This window comes from Mytilus edulis, chromosome 3 (genome assembly GCF_963676685.1).
Source record: "Mytilus edulis chromosome 3, xbMytEdul2.2, whole genome shotgun sequence".
Taxonomy (NCBI): domain Eukaryota; kingdom Metazoa; phylum Mollusca; class Bivalvia; order Mytilida; family Mytilidae; genus Mytilus; species Mytilus edulis.
In genome coordinates, this window is record NC_092346.1 from 38,412,761 (window position 1) to 38,432,630 (window position 19,870).

The following is a 19,870-nucleotide window of genomic DNA, read 5'->3' on the forward strand; positions in this document are numbered from 1 at the left end:
GGAAAATGAACCAATAGAATGTAATATAACAAAAGCCAAAACACAATTAGGAGAAGGAGAGACATATTTACAGTTTGTTACACAACAGGATAATAAGGTATTGTAACACAGAAGTATTAAAATTGAGAATGGAAATAGGGAATGTGCCAAAGAGACAACAACCCGACCATAGAGCAGACAACAGCAGAAGGTCACCAACAGGTCTTCAATGAAACTATTGTTTCTTTTATTCAATGTTCAGATGTATACTGATGAATTATAGGAAAGTGACTCTTTTTATTTTAGGGAAAATTCTTGTTTTTGAACTTAGAGATATAAATAACGTATGATTGTAACTTTCTCATGTCTGTGAGAGAAAGACAATCTGTGTCTGATTATGTATGTCAGAAGTTATTAAAAATACTAAACTTCTAAATTAGAGAAGCCTTTAATAGCTTGACAAAAGTTTGAAGTTCAATTTAATTACAAAGATAAAGAGCATTGAAAGCTAGAAATTACCAAAACAAAAATGTGCCATGTTGCTAAAACCATCTCAGCCTAAGGATGAAAAAAAAACATAATGTTTCAGTATTTAAAAAAATAATAAAAAAAAATGTACAACAAAGTTTGTAGAAACCGTGGAAAAAATTAAGATGTTGGTACATTTTGAATATTCTACCCAGGCATACCGTACATGTACTCATGTAGGTAATATTAAAGGATAGAGTCGATACTTGATTTTTTGACGGTACTGTTATCTGTATGCAAAGTCTACAAATGAATTTTACTTAAGAAGATTTGTTTTTTAGTTATTTTAATTCTTTAGTATTGGAGCTGAGCTTATTTTTATGGGGTTTTATACTTTTAGTTTTATGTATATTATTATTTGATAATTTAAGGAAGATAATTAGATTAAAGGGATGTTACTGTTGGTACGAGACCACAATTGCGTCCTTGATTTTCGTTGTCCACGAATATAGTCCCTAGTGTTGACAGTGGGTTACTTGCCATTAATTTTCATACCCTTCCAAATTTATTTCTCCATGTTTAATGCCTCAAATTGCAAGTAGCGGGGGGGGGGGGGGGGGGGGGGGGGGGGGGCTTGAAATTACACTGTAAAAAAATTTGGGTCCAGAATTTTAAAGGAAAGTAGTGATTTGGTCCAGCTGAAAAAGGTTAAAATTAGCACTTCGGAAGCTGTCAAAAGATTTTAAGACGCCCTAAATTTAAAATTTGTCCATATTTTGAGTTAGAGCCACTGAAGTTTACTATAATTTTGATATGATTTGTCCCAAAAGTAGTACAACACACTGTAAAAATTTCATTGAGAAAGCGCAGGTGGGATTTTTTTAATTTTCATTTATTTTCTAAAAGAAATGCACTATGAAATAATTGTGGTCTCGGACCTTTTTGTGGAAATATTTTGTTTAAGGTTAATTTTTGTAATACTCTAAAAGAGTTGTTTTTTGGCTGACAGGGTTATGTAAGTATGTTTATTTATTCCTTTGTGGAAGGACACAGTTCATGATCACAATAACAATAGCTTCTTTTGCTTTAAAATAATTTGATAGCATTTTATCTATTTCAACAAAAAAATGCACAATATCCAATAAACTTTTTAAAGTAGAATTGGCAAACTAAATCCATATAAATGATTAAAGTTAAATATATTTTCAGTAGAAAATTGTTAAAAAAATGTTTTTTCAGTAAAATTTAAAAAAAATAATGTATTTTCAGTCAAAAATTATTTTAAAAAATGTATTTTCAGTAGAAAATTGTTTTAAAGTCACGTTTATTCCAAATTGAAATTCTGTCCTTGACTCTTTCTGTGAATAATGTAAGATAACTCTGGGGAGATAATGAAATTTGTAGTCTTTTGTAGTTTTCATTCATAACTTTTCTCTTAAGCATTTAACATAAATTTTAAGGTTCTGGATTTATAATCTGGAAGATAGTTGTGGTTTTGGTGTTTAGCATATCACTGTGGTTATGTGTGTGTTTTAAAGCATACATGCACATTTCTTTCTGGAATCAAGACAAACAAATAAATCAAGACATAAACTCTCTGTTTCATTTGAATTCTGACATTGTGATATACACAATGATTCTGAGTTAATATAAATGTTTGCCTTTAAAATAAGGGAAAGCAGTGCTGCTGGAGATTCCAACATAAAGACAACAACTTAACAAATATTTTTAACATTGAAAAACAAATGAATTTATTTTATAAAAAACAAATGTCTTATTAACAGATTATAAATTTTAAAATCAAATTAATCTTATTGATTTTTTGCAATCAAATTTATATAAACTATATGTAAAAGTGAAATAATGAATCTATTTAAGGGAGGCAATTAGCTCATTAATTTGGAGGACTTGTTTGATTTTGAACAAATGAAAGTTACTCTTGCACCAATATAAACAAGTCTTTATCTTTTGAACAGTGACTGCTAACAAATGCCAACCCTCAGTAAAGTATATATTTTTATGCCCCACCTACTATAGTAGAGGGGCATTATGTTTTCTGGTCTGTGCGTCCGTCTGTCCCGCTTCAGGTTAAAGTTTTTGGTCAAGGTAGTTTTTGATGAAGTTGAAGTCCATTAGTATACATGTTCCCTATGATATGATCTTTTTAATTTTAATGCCAAATTAGAGGGTTTACCCCAATTTCACGGTCCACTGAACATAGAAAATGATAGTGGGAGTGGGGCATTCGTGTACTGGGGACACATTCTTGTTTAAAATTTGTTTACACACCACTCAGAATTTCAGAAAAATGCACAAACTACTTGATGTTCCTAGTTTATAACTTGTGTGTTTACACATTACTTTAATTTATTCTTTTAAACATGATTTGCCTCTAACTTTCTTAGAAACAATAAAAATCTTATGCTTGCATCAGCCTACTAAAATAAAGAGTTGATTATAGCCTGAATATTCTGGCATTATTTTTTTATCTGTGTTTGTTTTATTATTATCACAACTTTTGGTAAAGACTTGACTAAGCATCCATATCATAATATTGTCAAATAGAATTTCTACATTAAACAAACAAAAAATGTATGTTCAGATTATTTTTAGGTTGTGAATATGGTTTTTAGGGATTATATAATGCCTCTTAAATAAAAATAGCACAGAAAAATAAATATAATTGCTTAACAATTGATTGTTCCTCTTAATGAAGGTTGGATTTATTACAGCATTATGTGGAGGCCAGTTTACTTCAAGCTAAGATCCATTACTGTAAAGGAATGTATCAGTCAGCCATAGATGTCTACAACAGAGTTAAATTAGATGAAATAAAGGAATCACAAGTAACCTCTAGTAGATTATTATGTATTCTGGCAGGATCACATGCTATAAAAGGTAAGTCTCTTTTAATAGGTTATTATGTATTCTCACTGTTTTGTATTACATGTTATATTGATGTATCAACTAAAATTTTTCAGTAATTGTGTCAAGCTGGGCAGACTCAAAGTGATAACTTCTGTTGTCTTATGTCATTATTGCCGTCCCCATTACACTTTTGCCAAATAACAGATTTTTTAACAATTTGGGTCATCACAGGATCAGAATGATCAGAGTCTGGATTGACAAATGTGCTACAGCTTTACATCAACCATAAAAAAAATTGACTTATTTTGAATATCTAAGAATTGAAAACCATGTTCTATTGGAATAAAAAAATCCAATTTAAACTTCAGGTTTATGCTTAGAAAAGATTGGTCCAAGTACAACAAGCAAATTTAAACAGGTTGATCTGGAAGACAGAATAATAGAATGTTTTGAGAAAGCTGGTGACTTAGCCCTGTCATATTTACAAGATGTGGATAATTCTGCTACTGACATAGAGTTAGGAGTTATACTGGAAACAGCTATTCAACAATCGCCATTATTACATATGAAGAGAGGGTATGTTATTAACTAAGCATGTGGTCGCCATTATTACATATGAAGAGAGGGTATGTTATTAACTAAGCATGTGGTGGTATCCTGATACTTGCATGTGAATAATGAATAAATAAGGCTATTACTCCAGGAAATCAGGCCTAGGGCCATTAGTCTATGGAGTGTAATTTTTTTTTTTGCATTTTAGTCAAACTTTCCCGCAATGTAGTGTTTTTTTTTATAAAGTGTCATTTTAAAGAAATACAATCACTGACCATTGCTTATAAAATAGCATTAAAGTTTCTGGTTTATTTTTAGGGATATTAGTAAAGGTGTTGCCAGATTGAGAGATCTGTTAAGGACAATTGAATCCAGATTTACTCAGGGACTAAGATTGGTAAGTAATCTTTTTTTTAAGGGCAGGTTTTCATAGATATAGGAAGATGTGGTATGAGTGCCAATGAGACAACTCTCCATCCAAGTCACAATTTATAAAAGTAAACAATTATAGGTCAAGGTACGGTCTTCAACACTGATAATATCTACATATAATACCATGGAAAATTACAAAATCGATCATATTAAGTATATCAGTAAATACATACAAAATGTGTATCCTACAATCCAAGAAAAACTCTACAACTTTAAACCATTTGGTTGAATTACTACAAAAGTGCTGTTTAAACTATACAATTGAATTAGCCTAATAATAGAGATGGTCTTTTTGGGTCAGGTGTCGGTTTCACAAAAACACTGAAGATCAATCTTAGTCATAAGTTTTTTTGTGAAACGAACTCCGGATGTTTAAATGTTTTATCAAATAACTTACATGGTGAAGACCAGTTTGTTATATTTCATTAGTTTTTTTCTCTAAATAAATTTTTTTAAGTAGTTTCATCATAGTGATGTACAATTTTGTAACTTCCAGACTTTGGCAAGACAACTGGCAGAGGTTTTACTAAGAGGAATTAATGAGAAGAAGTATGTTCCAATGGGCATTGAGGAAATTGCAAAGACAAAACATCAGAAATACAGAAAATACTCAGGAGAAAAGTAAATATTGAATCCCTATCATGGACTTCTTTTATGTTTAAAAACCCAAGGAATGTAAGCTGATGTAGTGATCACCTCTCAGGTGTGACCTTATATTGATAACAGCTGAAATTTTAGAAAATCGTTTTATTTTTTTTAATGAAAAGAAGGTGAGGGGAAAGCTGGTTAAACTGTTAAAGAACTCTACTTTAAGCCATTATACACCATATTGCTATTTCTCCACTCTTTCATGAGGGCACATGTATTTATGTTTAAAAATTGATGGTGCACAAAACATTTTGACAAAACAGTTTGAAAGTCTTGATGTGTGTGAGTATTTTTTTTTTATTGCTGTTAATATGTCAAGGGTAGCAAAGAATTAGATCTTTGGTGAAGTGTCACAGAATCTTATTTAATGATAAATTTATATCTAATTCATATTATATAAAGTGTATATCAAAATACTTTTACAAGGAGTAATTATTGTGAGGACATAAATGTGATTTTGATGATTTCAGATTATTTGTGCCAGAAAATGAGAATGAAGAATCTTTGCTATTACTATTGATAGCAGAAGCTATAGTAAGTACCGATAATGTTAGACAAATAGGCACTATTGATTGTACCATTTTACGTTTTAGATTTATGTTGAATTCAAAATAAGAGAGATGATTAAAATGAGAAACAGTTATTAAAAATTTATGCCCACTGTATATTGCTATTACCTTTTGTCCAACAAATATTTCCGTCACACTTTTCTCTGGAACCACCGATCAGAATATCTTCATATTTGGTCAGTTGCTTGACAGGAATTTGTTGGACATGTAATTGTGCTTTTTAGATCTGTTGAATAACTTCCTCCTGCTGCCAATGCTTTGAATTAATGACACTAATATCATTACATGATTAGGCCAGAAAATACTATGTCTCCCCAGGTAAGGCAATGTTTTACAAATTTTATGCGAGTGGTTGTATTTGAAAAAATAAAATTCAAAGGGAGCCTTCTAATTGATTTTATTTTGATATAAGCGTTGAAAAAAAGTTCTTTCCTTGACATTGTATTTTCTGGAACAGCCTTTAGAATTTGATTATTTTTTTTTTTATACATTTACAATATAAATTATAACAGGCCACAAGAGAGGCAGTTTTAAACAGAACAGAAGAATACCATGATGCCAGACTTCACAGCTTACAGAATGCCACGGCGGTGTATGATCTTCTGGCAATAGCTTTAGTAAAGAGAGCACAATTTAACAAACTTTCTGATGTAAGTAAGAATTTAAAAATGTTGGTTGATATAAGTATATGACACATGTTTTTTATATGGCAGAAGTGGTAGATTAGAATAACAACCTATTTAATTTTTATGTCACCTTAAAACGAGTTTGAAAAATTATCTTATTGGTTAGAAGTTTTGAAAAGATTGCTAGTCTTCCATTTGAAGTTTAGTGGGCATTTCCACAAGACTATCACAAAATCTATCATTACTCATCATTTAAGCTTTTGCAAATTGTCTTTTTGTGACTTTTCCAATGTAAAATTATGAAGCCTTATATGGTATCAACAGAAGGAAAACCATCAAATCAAAGACTATTCTACTACAATGTATATACATGTTTAAAAAATGTGCACAAGATAATCGTATTTTGTATTTAATCTGTATTTTTTAAACATTCAGATAGTTTTCTTATTGTTTAATATTTCAGTCATTTGAGAGAGCTATGAGATTTTCATTTGAAGAATTCCATATATGGCATCAGTTTGCAAATTCCTTGCTTTGTGCCAGAAAGGTAATACATTGTTAATTCTGTATTTTGACCACATTTGTAGCATGTGTTCCAAGAAACACTTGCTATTCAGAATTTTTAAAAAAGCATGAGATAGCAACAAGCCAAAGTCAATAAGTCAAGAAATCAACTGTAGATCTCATTATATATTAGGATTCATGATTCATTGAAATGAAATATTTTTAGGATTTAGTTTCAGATTATCATTTTAATTAAGTTATGTTTTGGTACATGTTCAATAAAAACATCAAAACAGTGTTTAAAATATTAGTTAAAAAATCATCACAATATATACTGGCAAAATTATATCGATTAAAAAAGTAATTTTCCTTTGATCAAAGGTTGTTTTGTAATTGATTAGGTCGTTTGTATATAAACATATCAATCTCACAGTGGACTGCTAATTTTGGTGCATATTCCATTTTTTTAAAAAGATTGTTGGTTCCAGGGCAGTTATCTGGAAAAGGATTGAGATATTCAGTTAAATTCTCGGTTAATAAAATAAATTATGTGAAAAGGAATTGTTCCCTTTTCACCTCCTTGTATCCTTAAGTATTTGCTTTTAATGTGATATAAAATTGAGAACGGAAATGGGGAATGTGACAAAAACTTGACTAATGACCAGAAAACTGCACATGGCCACAAATGGGACACAGCAAGAAAATCGCACACCAGAGGTGAGCTTCAGCTGGCCCCTAAACAAAATGTGTACTAGTACAATGAAAATAAACGTCATACCAAACTCCAAATGAACTAAAATTAAAAAACATACAAAATTAAAACCAAGACTAACAAAGGCCAGAGGATCCTTACTTGGGACAGGCGCAAAAATGCGGCTTGATTAAACATGTATTGTGAGATCTCAACCCTCCCCCTATACATCTAGCCAATGTAGAATAAACAAATGCACAGCATTGTGCACAGTAAAACTCAGTTTTAAAGATGTCTGAGTCCAATATCAGAATAGGTACATGTTACAAAAGAAATTAAGCAAAATGACAATGATACACAATTAACAAGGGACTACTAGCAGTTACTGACATGCCAGCTCCAAACCCCCCAAAAAAACTGATTGTTCAAAAGATATGCACACATTACATTGATAAAATACAGTATTTACTGCAACAATTTCTAAAGTGACAAGTAAATCTGTTAAGAAAGTCATGTAATAATATTATTTTATTTTTATTTATTTATTTGCAGTACAACAGAGCATTACTGGTGTTAAAAGAATGTCTGAGATTACAGCCAAATAATTGTGTGGTCCTTCTACAAGTTGCCAAACTTTGTTATGAATATTTATATCAGGTAATTTGACTAGTTTGTCTTATACTAAGAAGTTTGATATGCTTCCTCAAACTGATTAAATAGAACCTATATCATTGTAATTGGATGATCAGAATAAATTAATAGACAACTTTTGAGTTCGATGCATATTCTTTGGTTTTAGTGAACATCATTCATGGGTTTAGGGGCGTCGTCACTTCTTTCCAATGTTGAGCAAACTACAAATCTATATGGCACGAATTATTCTGCAAATTGAATTCTCATAATTAAATTTCAACACTGCTGTCATTAGGGAAAAGTGATTAAGTACCTACAGAATAAATATTATTACTAGTTTATCCTGCACAATGAAAATCACTCAGACACTTGATGAATGCTAATAGTGCAGTGTACAGGTGATCCCCTATATCTGATAAGTGACGTCATAAAGGCCCATATAATTTACGAGTTTTATCCAGTGACGGACAAACTTGAAAGTGGTCTATTACCCTACATCTCCTTTATTTTAACAACAAGCTTACTCTAGCATTTGGATGATATTTTTACTAGTTGACAAATGACATGATAACTTTACAGTCGTTATTTGAATGCTTACTATACTGAATTTACACATTCAGTGATTGTTGATCACTAGCTCATTTAATTTCCAGTTTGTTGCCAAAGTTTGCTGGATCATGACATTGATCACTGAAATTGCTAATACATGTATAATGTAAAATCTGTGAATATAAATTCCAATGCAACAGCATTTGTAACGTTCATTTTGATTGGATAACGTCGCTTTCTTTCATGGCATCAATTGACAATTGATGCTATGGGACGTACGCGCAAGCGCAGACGGCATATGACAGATTTTAAATACATGTTTAAACGTTGTTTTCTGTCAGTTTCATTAGAATGGAGATAACAATATTGTATGTTAAGCTCCGACGGCATCAATTGGGGATTTGATGGTCGCAAATTAAGTTTACTGGCGACGCGTTAGTGGAGACAGTAAACGGGTATTTGCGACCATCAAATCACAAATTGATGCCGTCAGAGCTTAAAATACAATACAGTTATCTCCTAAATACTCTTCAATTTCTGACAGTCAGAATATATTAAGAGCAAAGGAGTGTTTTATTCTAACTGTAAAACATTATCTGTTGTAGTATGATACAGGTATAGAATTGATGGAAAAAGCTGTAGAAGAAAACACAGATCATTCCCTCACAGCTAGAATGTATGTCGCTTTAGGTGTGGGATACAGTTTAAAGGCTTTAGAAATGAAACTGCAGGCAGAGAGACAGACACTTCAAAAGAAAGCGCTAGAGGCATTTGTGAGGTAAATTCAGTGTTATAACGTTTAAGAAAACTTCAATAGGTTATAAAAGGTTATTACCAATGACCAGCAGATTGTTGTTTATTTTTTTATGATTCAGACCCTAATGTCGTTCTGTTCCCAAGTACCTCTTGTGAATGTTAGCAATTAAATTTTTTTTTGGATATTGGACCATAATAGGTTAAAGTCCAATTTCAAATTTTTCAGTTCTTTGACCACATTCATTTAGTGTCAGAAACATATGCTGTGTCAAATATTTAACACAATCCAAATTCAGAGCTGGATTTAATTGCCTTTGGAATTATTTGTTATTTAGACTACTGAAAATTCAGAAATTATTGCCAGGTTTTTGTTAATGCTAAGTGCAACTGGGTTAGTATTGCAATAATTAGAATTCAAATTCTGATATTTGATAGATTTGATAGATGCATCTGTATGTAGAATTTCATGAAATTTCATGAATTTCCTGAATTTTCAATAATTAATCTCATAGTTTGTCCATCCTTTATAAATCACAATCATAAATGTAAACAATAATTTCTGTATTTTCAGTATATACTTGTTTTTTTTTACAGAGCACATACACTAGATCCCAATGATTATTTAGCATTGTTTCATCTGGCGTTACAGCTGGCTATACATAGACAGGTATGAAATATAAAGGTGTTATTTTGCTGTATTTATAAACCAAATGTTACATTTCCCCTATTCTGCCTAAAAAAGAATCACTTTAGCAGCTTAAAATAATGAGTTGCATAGATTAAGATTTGAAATGAAAGTCAAGGTTTCATTGTTATATATAATGATTTGTATACAAATAAGACAATAGAATATTAGCCTGTACTTTTCAACAATTGACAAGTGCCTTATCATTATGTAGAGCTCTAAATTACCTGCAACTCTTTCCATAAAAAATCTTAGGATTACAATTGAAGGTAAATTATACTGAAAGATTTTGGTGCATCTGAGACAACTTGTTAAACAATTTAAACAGGAAATTCCAAAGATATGCAACCACCACCAAGAAAAAAAAAACCCAAAAAAACCCACTAGATACAACAGACAGCCTTTGACAAGGTTTCTTACTTTGGACACTTCATTAAGTTGTTGATCCCTTTGTTTATACAATTTTCTTCAAACTCAGTGACTAATCTTTGGAGACATTTTTTCGTTGTAAGTTTTAGAACTCACTTATATTTAAGAAGGGATTTTAGTATAAAAAAATGTTGTTTAGTAGAATAATTTAATATTAGTTTACATCTTGTATAAGTTGAATGAACTATAAAAATTTAGATAAATGATGCTATGAAGTATGTACGTCTGGCATTGAGATATCACAGTGACCACATTCATTCCTTACATCTGATGGTATTGTTACTGAGTGCACAGAAACAGTATGAGGAAGCTATCTGTCTGATGAGGGCTGCATTGGATGAATATCCTAATAATCTCAGGTAAGTTTGCAGATGCAGGTTCTTAGACTTTTATTTATGAAAAAAATAGAAATCAGGATTCAACAAAAATACTGTCAGTACAACAGGCAATAGACAACTTAAGACACCAACACCAAACTACTTTTGAAAACTAAAATAAACAGGAGAACAATTCCCTTTGCATAAATTTAAATGGCCAGGGAAACACCAACCGAATCTGTGGAAAGGTTTTAGATCCTAAATTGACAATAAAATGAAGGAACTACAAAATGCATAATAGAGTGAACAATAAGTTATGATAATGTTTCAAATATATTTTAAAGGCAAAAACAAATTGCTTTGAATTTATCTTTGCACCAATGATGAGTGTGAAAAAAGTGGCTTTCAGGCTGACATGTTTTCTTTCATCTCCGAAATAGCCTTTTGAAAATTGTACTTATGGTTGTAAAGTTGTGTATTAATTTGTTTAATATGAACATAGTTATTTTGAAATGTATTTTTCCTTCTTTTGAAACTTGGAAAATGACTTTATAGTAATAACTATGCCATATTTTCAGTTTAATGTTAACCAAGTCCAAATTGGAAGAAATAGTGCATGGACCTAATCAGGCATTAGATACATGTAAACACATGTTAAAATTATGGAAAGATTTGTATGAGACAGATACCACTGAGTAAGTCAATTTGATCAGAGATAGTTACAGATGTTACTTTATTTTTATGCCCCACCTACGATAGTAGAGGGGCATTATAATGTTTTCTGGTCTGTGCCTCCGTTCGTCCGTCCGCTTCAGGTTAAAGTTTTTGGTCAAGGTACTTTTTGAAGAAGTTGAAGTCCAATCAACTTGAAACTTAGTACACTTGTTCCCCATGATATGATCTTTCTAATTTTAATGCCAAATTATAGTTTTGACCCCAATTTCATGGTCCACTGAACATAGAAAATGATATTGCGAAGTTCAGGTTAAAGTTTTTGGTCAAGGTAGTTTTTGATGAAGTTAAAGTTACATCAACTTGAAACTTAGTACACATGTTCCCTATGATATGATCTTTCTAATTTTAATTCCAAATTAAAGTTTTGACCCCAATTTCACGGTCCACTGAACATAGAAAATGATAGTGCGAGTGGGGCATTCGTGTACTATGGACACATTCTTGTTTGAGACAGGCTTGAGAGTAATGCTAGAATTTTATAGTGTGAGATAAAATTGACATTTTATGAGACTTCACTTTGTTATCATGTTTAGGAAATAAAGATAACATGAAGTGTTTCAGTTGTATTATAATTTTATTTAAGGAATGACTGTAATATTTTTTCTGTCTATGAAGAAATAACATAAAAAAATTTGGTGCACACTGAATAATGCGTGTGCACCACATTTTTTATGTTATTTTAAATAGACAGAAAAAATATTGCAGTCATTTCTTATAATTAAATTCTAAATTCCATTTTAAACCGTAGAAAACCATTAAAAAACGTTGATGACATCACGGTCACTTGACTAAATTATGTCTATGGGCTGATAACAAAATAACGTCAGCCAATCAGAAGATGCGTTACATCCAAAATTAAATTATTGTATTGTGGTGATGTTCAACTTTTAGGATATTCTTTACAAGAACAGGTACTGTGGATTCATTATTATTCGTTGGATACCAGGTTTGGTGGGTACAATTAAACCACAAATTCAAATGTTCACTGAATAAAAAATGTTTGTATGCTATGTATGCAGTGATTGGCAAAACCACGAATTCTAATATCTGAAGTTTTCTTCAATAAAAAAAAAATTGATAATCAAGAAAATGAAACTACTTTAAAGGAAACACTTTTTAAGTTGTGTTTGTTTATATTTATGTTTCTAAGTATAAAATAACTTAAGTTGGAGTTCTTTTTTTCCATTGCAGTTCTACAACAGAATCTCGGAGTCGTAACTTGACAGCTACAGACAGATCAGTTTTTGATAAGAAGAGTTTTGCACAGTTACAGCTAACAGAATTGAATGACAGAGATACAGGTTAGGATTGAGATATCTGAAAGAATTGTTACTGAAGATTTTTTTTTTATTCTTTATATCCTTGTTATTCAAAATAGAAAAATAAGAGATATGTAATTTTATTATGTTGCAAAACATAATTTCTCCTTTTACCATTTATACAATTAATTTCTTCTCCCATGAATACTGTGAACCGCATTACATTTATCATATTTTTGTTATTAAAGGTTCATGTCAAAATTAAGTTAGAATGAATTTTTATGTTTTCAAAAGAGATTGCATATTTTGGTGGTATAATTATGAGTATGAACAAAAGCATGTATGATTCATTCATATGAGAATTTTGATAAGAAAAATAAAAAAATTGTTGGTAAATTGAACATAAAAATGTATGGTTGAAATACAAGTAGCTTTAAAATAATTAATTTTATGTAATATTTCTTTTTCTAAGGTTCTATGAAAGCAGAGTCAGTAGCTGCCTCTCGTATGGAAAGAACACTATCTGAGGTAGCTTCCTCATATAACAGTAACTTCCAACCCAGACCAGGTTCACAACAAACATTGCAAATACAGGCACAAATATGGCTTCATTTAGGTTGGTATATATTTAAGTTACTTTTAAAACAATGGTGTTTTATTTAAATTTGTACCTATTGCACAAATACGCCTCAGGATGCTTGGTGGCCTTGTGCTGTTTTTTGCCCTTTGGTCAGGTTATTGTCTCTTTGACATGTTCCCCATTTCCATTCTCAATTTCATATAACAGGAACATCTGACCCTAGACCTAGGTCACAATTAACTTACCTGCATCAAACAAATATGGGGTTCATTCAAGTTTATATATGTAGGTTGTTTATCAATTTCCAGCCGAGACTTAGTTCATAACAAATGTTGTTACAAATATGGTTTCATTTAGATTTGTAAAAGTGTGAATGACTTTTTATGCCTACATCTATGTTCATGGAATATCGTTAAAGTGACAAGTCACAAAAGAATGACTTCAGAGAATATTCTAAAATATAGTTTTCAAAAAAACAATACAGAAAACATTTGGTATTTGAGTTTTTTTTAAAAGGATTGGAAATGCTCAAATAACTACATACAAATTTATTATTTAAGGAAGTTTATTGTATATTTCAGCTGAACTATATTTATCTGTAAACAAACTGTCAGAAGCTGAGGGGTGTGTAACAGAAACTTCAGTTATCTTCCCTTTGTCATATCATGTAGCATATATAGTAAGTAATTACTTAGGTAAATGCTGTAAACAAACTGTCAAAAACAGAAACGTCAGTTATCTATCTTCCTTTTGTCATATCATGTAGCATTTATAATATTTAAAGAAATATTCAGTTGAATAAATTATTCTTTTTACATTCAAACTCATTGCAAGTGATAACTTGTAAATTTGTTGGAACAAAACTATTTCACCAGAACAATTTTGATAAATATAACAATAAGAAGATGTGGTATGATTTCCAATGTGACAACTATTGACCAGTTTAAATGATGTACATGTAAACAACTATAAATGACTAAAAAAAAGGTACTTCTGTATGCATATAAAATTTGCTACTGTTGGTTATGATTCATTCTGAATTCATTATTATACGTTAGATACCAATTTTCATGGTTTCGTGGGTACACAGGTGAACCACCAATTGAAATGTTAAATGAAATACAAATATTTATTAGGTTGTATGCAGACTTTTTTTGAAAACCAAAAAATCACATATCCACAGCCAGATTTCTGCAATCCATGAAAATTTGTACCCATGAAAAATAAATGAATCTACAGTAGAAAGTGTTTTTTTTCTCATTACAGCATAAACTAACTTTTTTTTATGGCCCTGCAACGAAGTTGTGGGTGCCATATAGTTTTACCCTTGTCTAATTACAAAATTCTGTAATTCCGAAATTCCGTAATTCTATCATTCTGTCATTCCGCAACAAACCATTATACAGAGTTTTTTTCTAAACGTCTTCAGATATTTGGCTGATTTTTGGTATGTGAGTTAACCATAATGAGTTACAGATCAAGTTTAAGTTTCGTTCCACTCCGCTAATTTTTGACAAAATTAAGGGTTTACAACTTTGAAAATTGTTGAAAATCACAGTTATAAAGACTTTTTTTCTATACGCCTCCAGATTTTGAGCTGATTTATGATATGTGAGACTACAATCACGTTGCATGCTCTTCGAATGGTATAGAACGCAAGGTCTTGTATAAGCAAGACAATCACACATTTCGGGGTTTGCATTGAATTAGTATTAAAATTAAATAACAGTTGCAGAGAATTGCAAAACTTTAAAGAAAAACATACTGTTATATATAATTGAAAATGGAAATGGGGAATGTGTCAAAGAGACAACAACCCGACCATAGAAGTTCACCAACATGTATTATAGAAAATGCAGATTTTTTCAACTTTTGAGACGGGCCATTCGTGTCTCTTTGACACATCTAGTTTAATCTATTTTTATACGCCCGTCAAAATTTTGACGGGACGTATTATGGTATACAAATGTCCGGTGTCCGTCCGTCCGTCCGTCTGTCCGGCGTAAACATGTCACACCGTAACTTGAGAATGACTTATCCAAATTTCATGAAACTTAATATAGTTGTTTCTTATGATGGTCAAATGATCTGTATACATTTTGGTGAAAATAAGATTTAAACTTTATGAGTTACGGCACTTTGTAACTAAAACAGGGGTGTGTTTTTTTTCACATGTCGCACCGTATCTCAAAAACGTTTCTTGATTATTGCTTAAAACTTTACACACTTCTTAGTTATATTAATCTTAATATCTGTATACTTTTTGGTGATGATTCAAAATTTGATTTTTGAGTTTTTGAGTATTTTGTAAAAAAGGGGGAGGGTTTTTTTTACATGTCGCGCCATATCTCAAAAACGATTTATGATTATTGCTTTAAACTTTACAAACTTTTTTGTTATATTAATCTTAAGATCTGTATACTTTTTGGTGATGATTCAAAATTTCATTTTTGAGTTATTGAGTATTTTGTGAAAAAGGGGAGGGTTTTTTTACATGTTGCGCCTTATCTCAAAAACAATTTATGATTATTGCTTGAAACTGTACACACTTCTTTGTTATACTAATTTAAAGATCTGTATACTTTTTGGTTTGATTCAAAATTTTATTTTAGTGATATTTGTAAAAAAAAACCAGGGTGGGGGGGTTTCACATGTCCCGCCGTGTCTCAAAAACAATAAATGGTTATTGCTTAAAACTTCCTCAGAAACTATTTATGATTATTGCATAAAACTTCCACACAAGACGTCGGGCGTATCATGCGCTCATGGCGCAGCTGTTTATTCTTATTTTATGACCTCATTTAAATACTGCATTTTCTGGAATAACTGGCTACATAGGAATTAATCATTAAAAGGAGATTTGGGAGAAGCATGTGTGCTTTGAACTCAACTGTTGTCAGGCCCAACTTGAACACACCTATGAAAGCTGTTTTCCAAGGTGACGTGTATATTTTTGTTTTAATTGTAGAAAGGAAGACTAAATGAACACAAACAGAAATATGAGGAAGCTAGAGTATGTTATGAGAATGCCTTATCTATAAATCCTGGTCATAGGAAGAGTCTGCAGCACTTGGTAAGCTAGAGTATGTTATGAGAATGCCTTATCTATAAATCCTGGTCATAGGAAGAGTCTACAGCACTTGGTAAGCTAGAGTATGTTATGAGAATGCCTTATCTATAAATCCTGGTCATAGGAAGAGTCTGCAGCACTTGGTAAGAAAAATTATTTGGTTCATATGATACAGTAAATTGACAGGGACTTTAATGATAAAATGAATGAAGTTAAATCTGTATTATATGAAAAGTTGCTTGACCACTTCAGTTTTCCAATTTTTTCCCATCACTTGGCGTCCGGCGTCGTCGTCGTCCGTCGTCTGTTGTCCGTCGTTGTCCGTCATCGTTAGCTTTTACAAAAATCTTCTCCTCTGAAACTACTGGGTCAAATTAAACCAAACTTGGCCACAATCATTATTAGGGAATCTAGTTTAAAAAGTGTGTGGCGTGACCCGGTCAACCAACCAAGATGGCCACCACGGCTAAAAATAGAACATAGGGGTAAAATGCAGTTTTTGGCTTATAACTCAAAAACCAAAGCATTTAGAGCAATCTGACATGGGGTATAATTGTTGATCAGGTCAAGATCTATCTGCCCTGAAATTTTCAGACGAATTGGACAACCCTTTGTTGGGTTGCTGCCCCTGAATTTGTAATTTTAAGGAAATTTTGCTGTTTTTGGTTATTATCTTGAATATTATTATAGATAGAGATGAACTGTAAACAGCAATAATGTTCAGCAAAGTACGATTTACAAATAAGTCAACATGACCAAAATGGTTAGTTGACCCCTATAGGAGTTATTGCCCTTTATAGTCAATTTTTAACCATTTTTCGTAAATCTTAGTTATCTTTTACAAATATCTTTTCCTCTAAAACTTTTGGGCCAAATCAATCCAAACTTGGCAACAATCATCTTTGGGGTATCTAGTTTAAAAAATGTGTGGCGTGACCCGGTCAACCAACCAAGATGGCCGCCACGGCTAAAAATAGAACATAGGGGTAAAATGCAGTTTTTGGCTCCTAACTCAAAAACCAAAGCATTTAGAGCAAATCTGACAGGGGTAAATTTGTTTATCAGATGAAGATCTATCTGCCCTGAAATTTTCAGATGAATCTGACAACCTGTTCTTGGGTTGCTGCCCCTGAATTGTGATTTAAGGAAATTTTGCTGTTTTTGGTTATTATCTTGAATATTATTATAGATAAAGATAAACTGTAAACAGCAATAATGTTCAGCAAAGTAAGATTTACAAATAAGTGAACCTGACCGAAATGGTCAATTGACCCCCTAAGGAGTTATTGTCCTTTATAGTCAAATTTTAACAATTTTCATAAAATTTGTAAATTTTTATTAACATTTTCCACTGAAACTACCCGGCCAAGTTCATTATAGATAGAGATAATTGTAAGCAGCAAGACTGTTTATTATTAAGTAAGATTTACAAACACATCACCATCACCAAAACACAATTTTGTCATGAATCCATCTGCTTCCTTTGTTTGATATTCACATAGACCAAGGTGAGCGACACAGGCTCTTTAGAGCCTCTAGTTTTTTTAGATTTGCTGCATTTAATCAAAAGAAGCAATTAAGAAAGCTTGGAGCTTCTAAAATTTCTTTAAAGAAGCTTTGATTTTATGGAGGAAACAAAAAAAGACTACTGTAAATTCAGAAATTAATGCATGCATTTATTATTGCGATTTTGTCATTTTAGACTAAATTTGTGATTTAAATTTTTTGCAATATTGAGAAAAAATTAATTCAAAATGCAACTTTAAATTTTTGCGATTGTAACCCTGTTGCATTTTTCGCAATAATACAACCATCGCAATAATTACTGAATTTACAGTTATAAAAATGCTGTAATAACATTTTAATTTATTTTTCAGGGTATGGTACTGCACACATTAGGAAATGATAGAATGGCAGAGAAAGTTTTAAGAGATGCTGTTAATATAGATCCCATTGCTCATGAATCATGGTATATTAATGGTTTAACTTTAATACTACCTATTGACAAAAAGCAATTATGTTAAGCCAAACCAATTTTATATTTATAAATAACAAATGAAAGGGAACCAACGACTGGTGAATCTGTAGTACAGTAGGGTCTCTGCATTGGATACTTCGGGTAGGCATGGTTGTTATGATAAAGCACATACAATGTAAAGTCTTTTAATTTTATATTCTGAATAATAAGAATTTTAATGCCCCAACTAAGTCAGTACAGCTGTCCATCCGTTTATCGGCTGATCGGTCCGATCAGTCCCACCTCGGGTTAAAGTTTTTGGTTACAGCAGTTTTTGATAAAGTCCAATCAACTTCAAACTTAGTACACATGTTCCCTATGATATGATATAATCTTTCTTATTTTAATACGAAATAAGTTTTTTACCCAAATTTCACCGTCCACTAAACATAGAAAATGATAGTGCCAGTTGGGCATCCGTGTACTATGAACATATTCTTGTTTCAACTACAGTAAATTTTATTCATACACTTAATAATAATTTAACTTTTAGATAAATATTAATAGGCTATCACCACACATATACAAATGTAATAATTGTTTTATATTTCTGTTACAGGTTTAACTTAGGACTTGTATTAGAAAGTTTAGGACATGCAGAGCCAGCAAGTGATTGTCATTTGAAAGCTTTAGAACTAGAGGCTACCAGTCCTATCGTACCATTTACTGTCATTCCAAGATTATTACACTAACCGCAGGCTACTGTGGATTTATTATTATTTGTCAGACTCCAGTTTTCGTGGAATTTGTGGATACAGATGAACCACGAAATTCAATGTTCAACAGAATACAAATTTTCTACAAGCTTGTATGCAGATTTTGTCCAAACTACAAACCAAATATCCACGAAAATACAATTTTTTTCTCAATCCAGGAAAATAGATACCCATGAAAATAAATGAATTCACAAAATAATGAAAAGCAACTACTTATAGATTCAGGTTTGATGATGACATTTCACTGGAAATTTAAATAATGAAATTAATAATGGTCAGATTAGTGGCATTGTTACACATTTAACATTATATAGCTGTTGATTATGTCTATAACATTGATAAAGTCATGAAAGGACTTGAGAGATTACTCTCATTGTATAAAATTGTATTTTATAGAACATTATTTATTTATTTATTGTAATAAAAATAGAAATCAGATAAGTTTTAACCATTCTTTACATTTCTGTGAAGCTTTTGAAATTTACCTGTACATGGCTTATGTACATCAAAAGGTATTTCAGTAAGATCTATTTAAAATGATATATACCCTACATATATCAGGATGAACTTAAAAAGGTTTGATTCTTGTTACGAGTGAGCATGGAAAGGGATGGAATATTCATAGTGAGTCTGTGACCAAAGATTTTTTGTTTGTGTGTGAAAATGTCCAAAGAAATAATTGAAAATTATATAATTAACATTTTCGTTAAAAAAAACAATGTTCACATAGAGGTTGCTATCTAAATGTAATTTTCCTTGTTCTAACTGTGTTTAAATGGTTTTTTTT

The 19,870-nt window shown here is 31.3% G+C and overlaps 2 protein-coding genes across 2 annotated transcripts in view; one reads left to right on the plus strand and one right to left on the minus strand.

Annotated features, from left to right (window-relative positions):
• LOC139516451 (ubiquitin-ribosomal protein eS31 fusion protein) overlaps positions 1 to 13,270 on the minus strand; it is a 40,151-nt gene extending 26,881 nt beyond the window's left edge. The window contains exon 1 of the mRNA XM_071306587.1: positions 13,266 to 13,270. The gene's annotated coding sequence lies outside the window, so the exon portion shown is untranslated. The remainder of the gene's footprint in view (positions 1 to 13,265) is intronic.
• Positions 1 to 19,521, plus strand: part of LOC139516442 (tetratricopeptide repeat protein 7B-like) — a gene marked incomplete in the record, with an annotated part of 22,851 nt that extends 3,330 nt beyond the window's left edge. The window contains 19 exon segments of the mRNA XM_071306558.1: positions 1 to 97; positions 3,180 to 3,345; positions 3,684 to 3,891; positions 4,186 to 4,264; positions 4,796 to 4,920; positions 5,418 to 5,481; positions 6,029 to 6,166; positions 6,606 to 6,689; positions 7,890 to 7,994; positions 9,125 to 9,297; positions 9,870 to 9,942; positions 10,588 to 10,748; positions 11,285 to 11,401; positions 12,633 to 12,742; positions 13,173 to 13,316; positions 13,862 to 13,959; positions 16,249 to 16,353; positions 18,228 to 18,319; positions 18,927 to 19,521. Of these exon segments, the coding sequence (XP_071162659.1) occupies positions 1 to 97; positions 3,180 to 3,345; positions 3,684 to 3,891; positions 4,186 to 4,264; positions 4,796 to 4,920; positions 5,418 to 5,481; positions 6,029 to 6,166; positions 6,606 to 6,689; positions 7,890 to 7,994; positions 9,125 to 9,297; positions 9,870 to 9,942; positions 10,588 to 10,748; positions 11,285 to 11,401; positions 12,633 to 12,742; positions 13,173 to 13,316; positions 13,862 to 13,959; positions 16,249 to 16,353; positions 18,228 to 18,319; positions 18,927 to 19,059 (2,272 nt within the window).
• Between the last annotated feature and the right edge of the window lie 349 nt (positions 19,522 to 19,870).